Source organism: Rhipicephalus microplus, chromosome 5, assembly GCF_043290135.1.
Source record: "Rhipicephalus microplus isolate Deutch F79 chromosome 5, USDA_Rmic, whole genome shotgun sequence".
In the NCBI taxonomy this organism is placed as follows: Eukaryota; Metazoa; Arthropoda; class Arachnida; order Ixodida; family Ixodidae; genus Rhipicephalus; species Rhipicephalus microplus.
In genome coordinates, this window is record NC_134704.1 from 197,282,887 (window position 1) to 197,296,213 (window position 13,327).

At 44.1% G+C, this 13,327-nt stretch overlaps 1 protein-coding gene across 4 annotated transcripts in view; it reads left to right on the top strand.

Moving 5' to 3' along the window:
• The window catches only part of Ack (activated Cdc42 kinase), a 302,026-nt gene that overhangs the window by 122,316 nt on the left and 166,383 nt on the right, over positions 1 to 13,327 (top strand). For 3 of the 4 annotated variants that reach the window (XM_075896334.1, XM_075896335.1, XM_075896336.1), the window contains exon 6: positions 2,493 to 2,672. In XM_075896334.1, the coding sequence (XP_075752449.1) occupies positions 2,493 to 2,672 (180 nt within the window). Of the gene's footprint in view, positions 1 to 2,492; positions 2,783 to 13,327 lie in introns of all 4 variants that reach the window. The other variant, XM_037424390.2, reaches the window with a different exon arrangement.

Consider the following 13,327-nt stretch of genomic DNA (forward strand, 5'->3'; position numbering starts at 1 on the left):
TGCGTCAGCCCGGCTTTTATGTTGATGGCGCCGTTTTTACAATATAAATCATCGCGCAGTCTTGGTTTCAAAGATCAGTTTATCATGTGCGATATAGGTGTGCATTATCTTTGATATTTCGTCTTGCTGCAATCATTTGCATTTTGTTTTCTTTAGATTATAGACCCTGGGTTTCGTTTTTGTCATCTTTTATCTTGCTCTTGCATGTTTTGACTATTACACGCAGGTTTCGGCGCATAAAAAGGCTGGTTGATGTGCAAATAAACTCAGTCGTGAGTCAGCGCTCATTTTTTCTCTGTGTGTCTTTTTTGTCTTCGTCGAATTCGCGCTGAAGCCTAACCAAATATTTAAACAGGTAGCTTTGTCAGTCTCATCTAGTGTAAAATTTTGATTCAGCCCCTTCCCTCAACGAAGTTAAAATTGCCCGCAAAGTAGGGAGAGGGGGGGGCACCTCTTGGAATGGCACTGAAATTCAAGATGGCGGCAAAATTTTCTTGCCAAAAAAAATGATTGAAATTTTATTACAGAACTTTATGTAGGTCCAAGATTTGTTGTAGCTTTTAATCACTTTCAGAACTATGAAGACACTCCTCCACGGGAGTTGCAAAAAACACGTTGCAGCATTCCGCTTGATGCCTCCGAAAGTTCCTCGAGCGTTTTCTGGCTCTAGTTCGTAGCACGGCGAATCACAATGTCGAACCGCTGTGTCCAGCGATTTATGTAATGGCGGGAGGCTACAAAGTTTCCCAACTGCTCGCTGTACGCAACTTGGATGGCCTCTTCGGAAACAGCATGGTTGCTGACGGCACATCCTGCACTTCTTTCGGGCTCGAAATACTCAAAGAGCGCATCTTCCACGTGTTGGGGCGCCGTTACTGAGCTTTCATCAAAGTTTTGCCTTCTTGTAGTTTAGCTGCAGCAAATTACTGAAACTCTTCTCCCATTCCCGTATCTGCTTCTAGTCGACCTTGAAATGTCAAGACTTCTAATGCACGTTCTTTGTGTTTTCTCAGTGCCATTGAATAACCTCGATTTTTTTTTTGGCATCATTGTGTAGGACTGCATATGCATAGCTTACCTCACACCGCAAACACAAAGCAACAAATGGCATGGAGCATGCTTGTAGCAATCAGGCTGCAGTGCAAAGCAGGATTGTATTGGGTTGTCACGGAGCAGTGGAAGGGGGGGGGGGGGGAAGCTGGGCGCGCTTGCTCGTAATTTTAAGGTAATAACTCGAGGGGTCTGTTGATACCCGAGGGGTCTGTTCCATAGCCTATCTTGTATTGCCAGAACGCCTATGAATTAGTTTTTATTTCGTTCCAGAGTTTTTCAGGGTAGTGCCGTCTAGCCTTCTTTATATTGAGCATCACCCCGCCGCGGTGGTCTAGTGGCTAAGGTACTCGGCTGCTGACCCGAAGGTCGCGGGTTCGATTCCCGGCTGCGGCGGCTGCATTTCCGATGGAGGCGGAAATGTTGTAGGCCCGTGTGCTCAGATTTGGGTGCACGTTAAAGAACCCCAGGTGGTCAAAATTTCCGGAGCCCTCCACTACGGCGTCTCTCATAATCATATGGTGGTTTTGGGACGTTAAACCCCACAAATCAAATCAATTTATATTGAGCATCAACTCTCGAGTCACATAATTCAAGCGTTAAGAGCGACGAGGGCAGTTAGTCTTTCTATATTTCAAATATATTTGCCTTCTTTTCCTCAAGCTCATCCGTGGTTTTGTTTCTCTTTCTAAGTCTAGCGTTTTTGATACTGAGAATGTAGGTTTCAGTAAGCTCTTTGATTTTTTTGTTTAAACATCATATCCCATAACTCTTGCATGTCAGTCATCTGAGAGGCATTCAAAGAGCAGCAAATGATTGAGAAGCTTCCTTGATGTACTAACGTTTGATTGAACAAAGTCTATTCTTTTACAAAACTAACCTAAAAATCACACCTGTAATAACTTGAAATCGCACCCGTTTGTCTTCTTGCTTTTCGTTTTTTCGCTCGCTAAAATGTTTTCAAGAGTGTCCTCTCACCCAACTTTTTATGCTGTTGCATTATAAAAATCACAAGTTCTCTTGCTCTACTGAGAGTAAATAGTATCATCTAAATTGGCAAGGGTGAACTGGACATCGTATTCATTCTTATCTGGACTCACCTTTGTTTGCTATACTGATATGACTAGCAAAGCACAGATGGGCAGGGCGTTCCCTTTGTGGCCTCAGCCTCTTGTTATGGCTTTGCGTTGCTGTTATGCGTCTTTGCAGCCTAAAAAGTGTTTGTTTGGATCCTGGCCTTTGCATTTCTTATTGTGCCTCATTCGGAGTGAGTTTGAAGTACTTGGCCATTTGCCTCGGTGGCAACACAAAGAGAAAAGAAAGAGATGTTTCATATAGAGTTGTGTCATAATGATAACAGGCTTACTTTTTCAGTTTCTACGGCATACGATAATTGTAAATATCTTGGGTTGGATAGGCTCTGAGAGAATGCCTCTGTGCAGGTCTCCCCAAAGCCACCGAGCTTGGGAACAACCGAGAGTGCCACAGTGTGTGGTGTGCCCCTGTTGCGGCCATCTCGCGACAAGCGGCTCTTTCCCAGTGACGTGCACGTGACAGGTGTGGACTTACTGCAGCAGCTCCCACCCCCTCCGACGCCCCCACTGCCAGCACCATTTGCCCAGGTGGGATCCGGGAGCTTTTCGTGCTCTGCACGGGCACACACGAGGCAGGAGGCTGTGCAAGGTCTTGCAAGTGCTCCTTGTCGATTCTAGAAGCCAGGCACCTCTCTTGGGTCTGCATCAGTGATATTTTTACAACATTACTCTTGCCGTTTTTGTAAATTAGAGCAGGAATTGAAGAAAAATGATGCGTGGTTGTAATTTTTTCTGCTACATCAACAATTGAACTCTCCTCTTTTAAAATATTCACTCTATAAATAGTGATGCCTGTTAAAAATTGCAGTGTTCTTGGGCTCCTAGGCGATCTGCGGCACCAACAGCCACTAAAAACACTAACGTGGAATGTCATTGTGACATCATACAAAGTTATAAACACAATGTCTTTAGCTCTAGAATAATGCACTCATAGAAACCTAAAAAAAGAAAACAGTAATTTTTGTGCTCCAGGTTGTATACTTTGCAAGTACAGAAAGTCATCTGCTCACTTCCTCTTTCACATACCATATCTGGGCTCTGTGCAGTGGGCAATCTTGCCTTCCCGATTGCCTTTGCCCGTTGCAGTGTTCCTGTATTTTCTTACTGGTTGCCTTAGGTTATGTTTTGCAGTTATCCTACTCCTGCGCCAACTGCGCCAAAGTGCACCAAATCAAACTTACTGCATCATCCTGATAACATCGAGAGAATTGCACCAAACTGTGCCAAAGTCGAATTTCCGAGCATCTATCACCAGTGATATCCATGCTGGCACGTAAGGACATGTGCATCTTTTTCTCGGGGCCACCAAAGTCACAATCACGTACCTACAGTTACTTAGCTGATTTAACAGTGGTCGCGCGTGCATCCTAATTAATCCAGGATGCTATGTTTCGTGCTGATGCAACTTTTGTTGCGCAAGTCTGCTTATTGGTGAAACACGCTCTTCCCAGGGGCCTGTGACATCTAGTCCAATCGGTAGCGTGAAACTATGGTGGAAATTCATCGGCGGACGTCGTTCGTTCCATGAACACTGCTGATAGTTCATTTGAAGAGTTGTGCAGCATGTAATAAAGCAATTTTCACTAACAACTGCACGCTTGCAATAGAATGTCAGTCACGTATCGGTTTTAATATGCGCAGCTGTAGTGAGGCCTTCGCTGGCGGCTCTGGCGTCGGAAAGCCTGTGAAGCCGCTACGCTTTGTTACATGTCTGCCTCTCGCTTTCCAGGGTCAATAGCTGACGGTTAAAAAAGACATGGACGTCACAGCATCGCATTTATTGCTTCGTTTTGAAGGGAGGGGTGGAGGAAAGACTGCTGGGTCACTAACAACAGTGTCAACAGGCACGCGCTCTACTGCTCTCAGCCAGTGTGATTCTATTTGTACAGCACGAACGGCACGTTCGAATAGACCTCCGAAATAATGCGACGATGGTGTGGTTACCTTGCGATCAAGGCTCAGGGCATACGTTTTAATGAGCGCTCTAGAAAGCGAAGCACTTTTTTCACAGTCTGTTCACGTTCAAAGTACAAAGTAGAAGGGTATACCAGTCATAAAAAGTGCGTGTGCCAGCGATCACATCTTTAAAGTCAAAGCTCATAACAACGCCCTCTCTCGCATTGCTAGCTCGAACCTTCCTGTGCCTTAAACACGGGTGGTGTGTTCCTCTCTGCTTGAGTAACAATCGATTGGGGGGCTGGCACGTGGGGTGATGTTATCGCATCCGCCCTCAGTGCAAAGGAGATAGGTTGGCTCTTCTTATCCCTGCTTTAGCGGAATTCGTCGACCCCGCTCGCTCGGGCACTTTTACCCACGTGTAAAACAGGATGCACTGGGGGATATTATGAATTGGGACATCACACAAAACATGACGGCCAGTGGCGTAGCCAAGGGGGAGGGGGGGGGCACATTGGGAACGTGTTTTCTCCCCCTATCCTCTGAATTGTTTTTCACCCTGGTATATATAGCGCAAAATGACCTTTTGCCTGCCCCACCCCCTTTCAGATCAAGGTGCCCCCCCCCCCCCCCCTTTACATTTCTGGCTACATCCCTGGCAACAGCAAAAACCAGTTGAGAATGTTTATATAATTGCTACCCCATTTAAAACAAAATGGATTTTGCCTTCGATTTGTCTTAGGCATATGCGTAAGGTACCCTGCGAGATTTTTTTTTTATGCACTGCTCTGCTTGAGGATGCTGTAGGGGTTTTTGGAGTATAGACAGAACGCCCTAGCCACATAAAATATTGCTGCAAAATGAAAATGAAGTTTGTTAAACTGTGTAGTTTCAGCTCAGAGATGAGTGCTGTAGAAGACTGTATTTCTGAAACTATAGCTGAATGATGTCATATTACATCCAGCAGTCTAAACAGTTGGGAAGAAAAATTTTTATTTTAATTCTTGAAGTCATTTTAAGAAAATGCACTTACGACTGTGCAAGTCTCTGGCGTTTTACATCACAGTGTTTGTCTACCATATCTGCTGATAGCCACATAGGTGTATTTGTAATGTTATTTCTTGAAGTACAATTTTATTCAGCCAGTATTCTGTTTATTTGCTACAAAAATAATCACTGAACAAGTTTTTCCAGAATGCTAAAACACCATGACACCATTATTTTCGCATCATCGACTGACATAGAAAGTGCTTCTAAGATGATTGGCTCCATGAATTTTGCAATGAATCTAAATATTTCTAGCTCTTCACAAGAGCCTCAGAATAATTTTTCATGTCTTTGAATGTACATGCAACCTGTTTCTCCTCCAAGATTTGAAGTTAGCTGCTCCAGATTGCTCCCAAATGGAAAATTTTGCTGCTTCAAAGTGCTCCAAGTGAAAAACTTTTGCTACTCCAAAGTGCTCCAAAATGAAAATTTTGCTGCTCCGAAAATTTCTCCAGATTAAAAGACCTTGGTGGCAACACTGATTTTGGGTTGCTTGTAGTACCCCTGTCACATGGCAAATCTAATGCTATTTACAATGAATCACATTAAGTGGCCCTTATGTCATATTACCTGTGTGCTGTCACATGAAAAAAAAGAAATGTCATTTTAAAATGATGACCATGATCTTAGCCATCTTGAGCCGTAACTTTGAGAGAAATAACGTGTTGAAATTTTCATGCAACATGCAAGTATCCTGAAAAATAAATTTTTGTCACTAGAGAGGTGCTCCTAGAATGTAGACGCAGCTGTTTTATGCAACTTGCACCAGCTGCATGGCACAAACGAAGTCAAGTCAATAGCCACTTAGAAACATGGTGGACGGTATGACGGGGCGGCACGAGTATATAGTGAACTGAAGCGTCGGCACAGGACTGGCTCTTTGGCCGCAGAAATGAGGTGGCAGCAGCAATTTCGTGTAGTCAGCACCTTGGTCACCTCAACACGAGCGATCGGGGGATCGACCCCCATGATACAGGCAACAACGGCAATAGGGCACGATGAAACATGACCGGGGTCCAGCCGCTGTAGTTGAGGGTAGCTTTCTTTTAGAATTTTCACCCTTTTGCATGTTCTATTACGTCATCAAACCAGTAATAAGGTATTCTAGCAAAAATCAGACACTGTATTTACTTGCATAATGAATGCACTCGCATAATAAATGCACCCGCAACTTCAGTCATCAAAATTTGGATTTTATTTTTCCCCGCGTAATGAATGCAATCCCTACATTCATCCGCTGCAGACCCGCTAACCGACACCTGGCACCTTCTCACCCTTTGGATCTCTTTCATTGTTTATTATTTTGCTGACCCACCTCGGCTCACTCCCTCCCCCCTCACCCGTCGTCTCTTGCCGTATTGTTTTTATTTTTATTTGTGCGCTGCAGGTCCCCCGTCTTATCTGTGCGCCACAGCAGGGTTTACAAATGGTGCGAGTGTAGAGATATCGCGGTTGATAAGCACACAGTGAGCGAAGGTCACAAAGCTGCCCGTGCCAATCGACGCGGGCAATTTATATTAATAATAAACTTTTGGGCAGTAGGCCGGCATTCGCTATGCTATTTTTCGTCATTTTTCTGAGAATCATGGTATCCGCTAAACACTTTCAAGGAATTTTGTGGGAATCGTCCATGCAGTAGCTGACGACGATGAGGAATTATAGCTGAAGTGGGTATGCGCCACAGTTAATAAGAGAACAAGAACAAGCTTTTATGATGGTTTGGAGAATTAGACAGCACACTCGTTACGCTATTCGCATTGTGCGACGACTGGTTGTTCTTTCACTGGTGTAAAACGCTTTATAAGTCGTATTACTGCGATTGCTTTCCCGACATCATGCCTGCCTAAGGCTAGTTTGACAAGTTATAAGCACCGACGTAACTCAGTGGTAGAATATTGGGCTGGCACTCGCCGGACCGGGTTCAAGCCCCACTGTGTCATTCGTGCAAGGTTTTTTTTCTAATTTGGTGCAATGTGGTTACGGACACCGGCGGCGGTGTACAACAACTGTGGGTGACCCAAAAGGTGACCTCATAACAGCTTTCGCTGTAAAAGCTTAACCACAGGCACTCGATTTTCGAGCGATGACAACAGGGTTTGCTGTCGGGAAGGGCCATTCATCGCTATCGCGTTGCAGGTTTCTGAAAAACTAGAAAAAATCGCTTGTCATCGAGAAAAGATCGTGATGATTTCCACAACACAGTAGCACCCCCGATTCTCACTTCGCTTGTTATCCTTATGTAGAGGAACTTCTCATGTAGGAGCGAGGCGGTGACCGTATTTTGTCATTAATCTTGTCATCCACGGTTTGTTTTGATGCTTCGGGGGTATCTTGGTGCAATGTTGGTTACTTGTTAAGGTAATGGCGTCATCATGGTCGCCATGCAAAGTTGTCGCGAAGTTGGCAAAGTGCGTCGTAGCGCACGCTTTTGGACGCCCCTCGAGATCACAGCAGATGCTACTGTCGTGGTTAAATGATTGTGAGAAAAGATAGCTGCAAAACACTTTTATGGCGTGCGCGGGCGGACCTGGGACAGCTTGCAGAAGATAGCGCCATCAGTCACCGAAGATGAGTTAAGTGCAACGAAGAAGCTATTTCCAAACAGTGTACGTGGCCCCCACGGTGGTCTAGTGGCTAAGGTACTCGGCTGCTGACCTGCAGGTCGCGGGATCAAATCCCAGCTGTGGCGGCTGCATTTCCCATGGAGGCGCAAATGTTGTAGGCTTGTGTACTCAGATTTGGGTGCACGTTAAAGAACCCCAGGTGGTCGAAATTTCCAGAGCCCTTTACTACGGCGTCTCTCATAATCATATGGTGGTTTTGGGACGTTAAACCACACTAATCAATTAATCATCAAACAGTGTACCTGTATGACAATCGTGAAAGGCTAAGCGACCTAAATTTTTTTTTCTGCGTTACCACATTTTTTTTCCTCCCGTAAAAATTTTGATAAAATTTACCCCACGTAATAAACGCACCCCGCAACTTTGCTCCGATTTTTTTTAGACAAAAAGTGGGTTCGTTACGCGATTAAATACGGTATATTTATGAATTACAAAAGTTATGTGGAAGTTCACATCCATCTTCTCTAAAATTAAGTGGCGTAAAGACTACGCATTCAGTCTGAAATCGAATGTGAATGTGTTTTAGGAACTCATTCTACTGAAGATGTCATTTTCATCAAATGACATTGCTTTCCTCGTGTGACTTAAACAAATAACATCACAAGTGAATGACATTCACTGTAAATGACATTAGATTTGCCTTGTGACAGGAATATTAGTCCATGCTGTGCCAACCAGGCGTGCTGTCAGAAAGTGCTTCACAACTTATTAAAACAGAACTGTCTTTACGGTGCCGCAGTGAAGACGGTATGATGCAACGAACATCAGTGAACTATGGCTCGACAACCAATGCTGCATCGCCATGTTTTGTCAACGACAGAAATGTTTCTTGACTGACTTTCCAACTGTGTTGTTGAGCTGGTGAATCAAAATTGTGCTCGTATAGCTTTGTAAAGTAGCTGCGGAAAATTGGACGGGCTAAGAGGTGCGTAAACTGTTTATTTTTGCAAAAGCATGTCAGTTGGTCGGTTGAGCGTTGGTATTTTCAGTGTAAATAAACCCATCACATCTGTAGCAATATATATACATACACTTGAATGATGGCGGCGGCGACAGCAAAAACCAGCCAAGGCTGTCCATATAATTGCTATCGCAATAAAAGCACTAAATATATGTACTGGCCCTTCAGTCTCCTTCACCTAAAGCTACCGTCTGCTTCGGCGATTGGTTGGGTTGGAGCTCTGGCATGAGTGCCGAGCCATTGTTTTCTTGATGCGGCATTTTCTTTTCATTGCACCACCACACGCGCTTTGTTTTTGCCATTTGTTCACTAGCTTCTTTTTTCAGCTTTTCTGATGGGAAAAACATTCAGGCAAAATGAAGTTCACACTCATTATTGGCTCATTTTTGGCTATAAGCAGGGTATTCAATCAAATAAAGAAGTTGTATTTCTGCCGCGAGTCACGCTTAAAAAGAGGCTGTCAGGTTTCCAGCGGCAGCCACCATGCACTGTAGTAACCATGGAAACAGCAGTGGTTAATGTACTCGGCTGCTGACCCGCAGATCGCGGGATCATATCTCGGCTGCGGCGGCTGCATTTCCGATGGAGGCGGAAATGTTGTAGGCCCGTGTGCTCAGATTTGGGTGAACGTTAAAGAGCCCCAGGTGGTTAAAATTTCCGGAGCCCTCCACTACGGCGTCTCTCATAATCATATTGTGGTTTTGGGACGTGAAACCTCACAAATCAGTCAAATGGTTTTGACGATTTTTCGAAAACACATTGGGTAGGTAAACCAAGTCCTAAGGGTGAATCACAAACCTATAGGAGCTGTTTGCATAAACTGTAATTTATTACAATGCTTTAAAGTTGCGAATTCCTGAAGATCGCTGCGGCATAGCCAAATGCGTTTTAAACTGCCTACTCACATAGCGACACGCTCTGTTAACGTCAAATAACCGTGGCTGCTGATCCGATTGCCTGTGGAATGCACGGAAGATGTGCTGGCAGGGTGGCGGCACCTGCTGGAGCCAGTGTTAACCACTCCGCGATCTTCGTCTCTGTTTCCAGACAGTGTGTGTGCTGCCGGGCGCACTCAGAGGTCCTGTGATATTGTACACAACCTGTGTGCTCACAATCTCTGAGGTCTGAACTGGGCGGAGCTCGAATCGTCGAGTGCGCTCATGAGAGCTTTGGGATCACCAGTGATGCCAGCGCATCTGATGAGTTAAGGAGGCCAGGCAGAGGTGGGAAGGAGGGTATGATATAATTGTTGATAGTGGCTTTGGTACAAGGCGTGTCACTAAATTTGTGGTGCAAATATTTATGTGGTGGTCTAAATACTGATGATGGCCTAAATACTGACAAAACTTTTTCAGGGTCCTTTTAACCATTTCAGGATCCTTTTAACCACTGTAACCATCTGTAGAAGGCAATCGTAGCAATGGCTAGGTTTTCAGAGAAAAAAGAAAAAGCGTATCAGCGTGGAGCTTTGCCTGGACTCACTCTCCCATTTTAGTACACTCGAATGAAGCCCTCCGAATAGGTTGCCAGCTAAAAGGAAGACGTCATTAGGGCTTGTTAAGTACTTGATTTGAGCTGTGCTGATGTCTTTACAGGATTTAACGTGAAAGAAGTTATAAGGAGAGCAATTTTATTGGACATTCATATCTTGTTGATATGCAGTGGCATCACGTTGCGCAGATGAGGAAGTTATCTAAATACGGTATACACTAGAGGAAACTTTGGCACTAATATCTATGGGAGCTGTAACGCACGGTGCTTCAGCGAGCATGGGAATGATGGGTAGTACACAAATTTGTCTAATATTCATGCATCTGGCTCCGTGTGTGTTCGTGTGGCTTGAAGCTGTTTTTTTATGAAACGAAAATCGGCAAATGTTGAGCGGCTGCACTTCACCACCTTATTCTTTTATGCTTACTGTTTCAAACCGGGTCACGAAGTTCAAAAGGGTTCGTTCTTTTCTTCAAAACAAAACCGAAACACAGCAATAAACGAAGCTACAAGTGCGATTCGCCGCCCGCAAGTACGAAGACTAGGCAAAGCCGCGTACTACCCGTCATTCCTCTGGTCGCTGAACAATCGCAGCACCAGCGTCTCCTCTAGTTCTTTTTTAAACCCTCCTGCGCAGACGACATCTAGACACGTTTTATTTCTCTGACGATTGGGACTTGTGGCCTACTAAGCTGTCAACATAGATTGTCTCTAATCAAAACAAAGCCAAGGAATTGGATACATAATACGCATATGTGAAGTGTGAGCCTACTTGATTAAAGTACACTCGCGATAATTCAAACTCAGATAATTCATACTTCCAGCTAATTAAAACAAAATTCATTTTTTTTGGTTGACCGTCTATTCTTTCAATGTATTTAAAAGCCTCGTAATTCAAACTCCATCATTCAGTCATTTCATACTATTTGTGGTTTTATCCAAGAAATATCTCCTGCTTTCCCACTACTATTTAAAAACTTGCATTCTTATGTAATCTTAACACCTTAAAAATGGAAATTAGGCACCTTAGGTCTTCAAGAAAAAAGGCTTTGCTATGAAACAAATGTATGAAATGAAGCACACGCATGGTAAACCGTGATGCTTCTCAACTGGTGTAGAGAGGTTTGTGCTCAAGGCACAGATAGCAAAGAAGCAGTCGGCGATTGACGATTTTATAAGAGGTCCGATCAGCAGTAAATGGCTGATAAACTTGTGGCTCTCACACCTCTGCTTTCTTTTCATTGCATGCAGTTAGGGTTTAAAACTGCTTTAAAAATTTTTAAATCTGATGAAATCAATGCCTAATCATAAAGTACGGTGTCACCTCACCCACAGTCAAATACCTGAGAACTTTTGATAATTCAAGTTTATCGACACTTGAAACAAAATTCGAGTTTGAATTAACAAGAGTCGACTTTATGTGATGGTCTCACTGTATTCTTCAGTTAAAGATGAGTGACTCGGGGCACTGAGTGAGCTGGTGAGATTTGAGTTAGCCAAGTGCTGACCATGTGCCAGTGCATTCTGAAGTAGGCGGCAGTGCACTTTTGAGCCCCTTCGTGTGACTTTGACACAGGGACTGAAGGCGGGAGGTTTCACTCAAGCTACAGGGCATACTGATGAGAAGTAAAAGCTGTGAAAGAGCTCGTGGCACCCCTTTCCTGTTGCGTAATATTTTGTCTCTGCAGGACACAGGTTTTTTTTTTTTTTTCTTTACAATACTGACTGAGCTGCCAGTGTTTAAAATGGTTCATTTTTTAAGCCAGGCATTTCGAGGCGAAAACCTCGCCATTTGTGCTTCAGTGCAGGCATCACTGCGAAGGCGTCAAAACCAAGTTCCTCAAAAAATTTTTTTCTCTCAAACAGTAATTACCCAAAGTGTTGTACAGTTATCATCGTTAGCCTGACTGATCCCCTCGTGTGCCACCAATGGCGGCCATGCAAACGGTGCTCTGCTGGTGCCGCCTGGAGGATTCGAATTTTGTCATCTGCGTGACAGAGGCTAGAACAGCTGCATTTTTATTATTGTGTGTTTGCCTAGCATGGCGTTCCTGTATTTTCTTTTAGTGTCAGTTCTACAGTTGGCTGTCAGCATTACAGGATTGTTTACATTTAATGTACTTTCTGTACACCAATAATTGTTGTGATCAGGGCTGTGCGTTCGTGAGTTATTAGTGTAACACGTTGGGCGAGGTGGTGTTCGAATTGAAACTGTGCAAATAGTAACATTTTGGGTGCAATTCAAATAACAACATTTGAGTGCAAATTCAATCGACATTTCTAGAGTATTTTTATTGGGATAGCATTTAGATGGACACTCGCAACTGGATTTCGCCGCCGGCATCGATGTCGTTGTTATGCACCGTGTATGTATACGTATCTGTATGAAAATGCAAGAAAGAAAGAAATTCAGAAAAAAGACTCCAGCGCGCGGAATCAAACGTGAGAACTTCGCATTGTGAATACGAGGCATCAACCACTGAGCCAGCGAGGGGTATCTCCTTCAACCTTCAAACGGCAAGCTACTTATATCTACCACTTACCGCTGTTGGCGGGCATCTTGGGGGGGAACTATTGTGTTTCCAGCGATATTAGCAAGATGGCGCAATGAGCGCGCGGTGGCTCTCATATCTCACGCATACCTTGCCCTGCGGAGAGGAGGGGACGATCTCTCGCACGCCCTTATCTTGCAGTGGGGAGGAGGGGAGGATCGTATGTCTTGGCTGGCTTGTGCTCTATCTAGAACAATTCTGTTGTAGTTACCGGCCGCACAAAGGTCACTTCAATCATTGCAGTCTCCGTTTGCGAAAAGCGCGCGCTTTTCAGACACAGCGAAGTAAAACTGAGATGCTTATTCGCATTCATCTGTACCTCTGAGTACGTTTCGTGCATCATTTGTGCGTGAGAAACGCAGGACACGTTTCGATCTGCTTGCCATTCTGTGCGTGACCTTCCAATATGTTGCTATCGCGTTCATTGCTTTGCCTCTTTGGCGAAGCTCTGACTTTTTAAAATATTTTTTAGCAAAATACAGAAATAAAAATTGCAGAAGATTCATAAGTCTATTCTTATTCGAGAGCAGCTTGAAAGCTTTTTTTTTTTTTGCTAGGTTGGTGAAACACTGAAGGTGATGTCTTGTCTAGCTGTGTTATCAAGAATAAGGC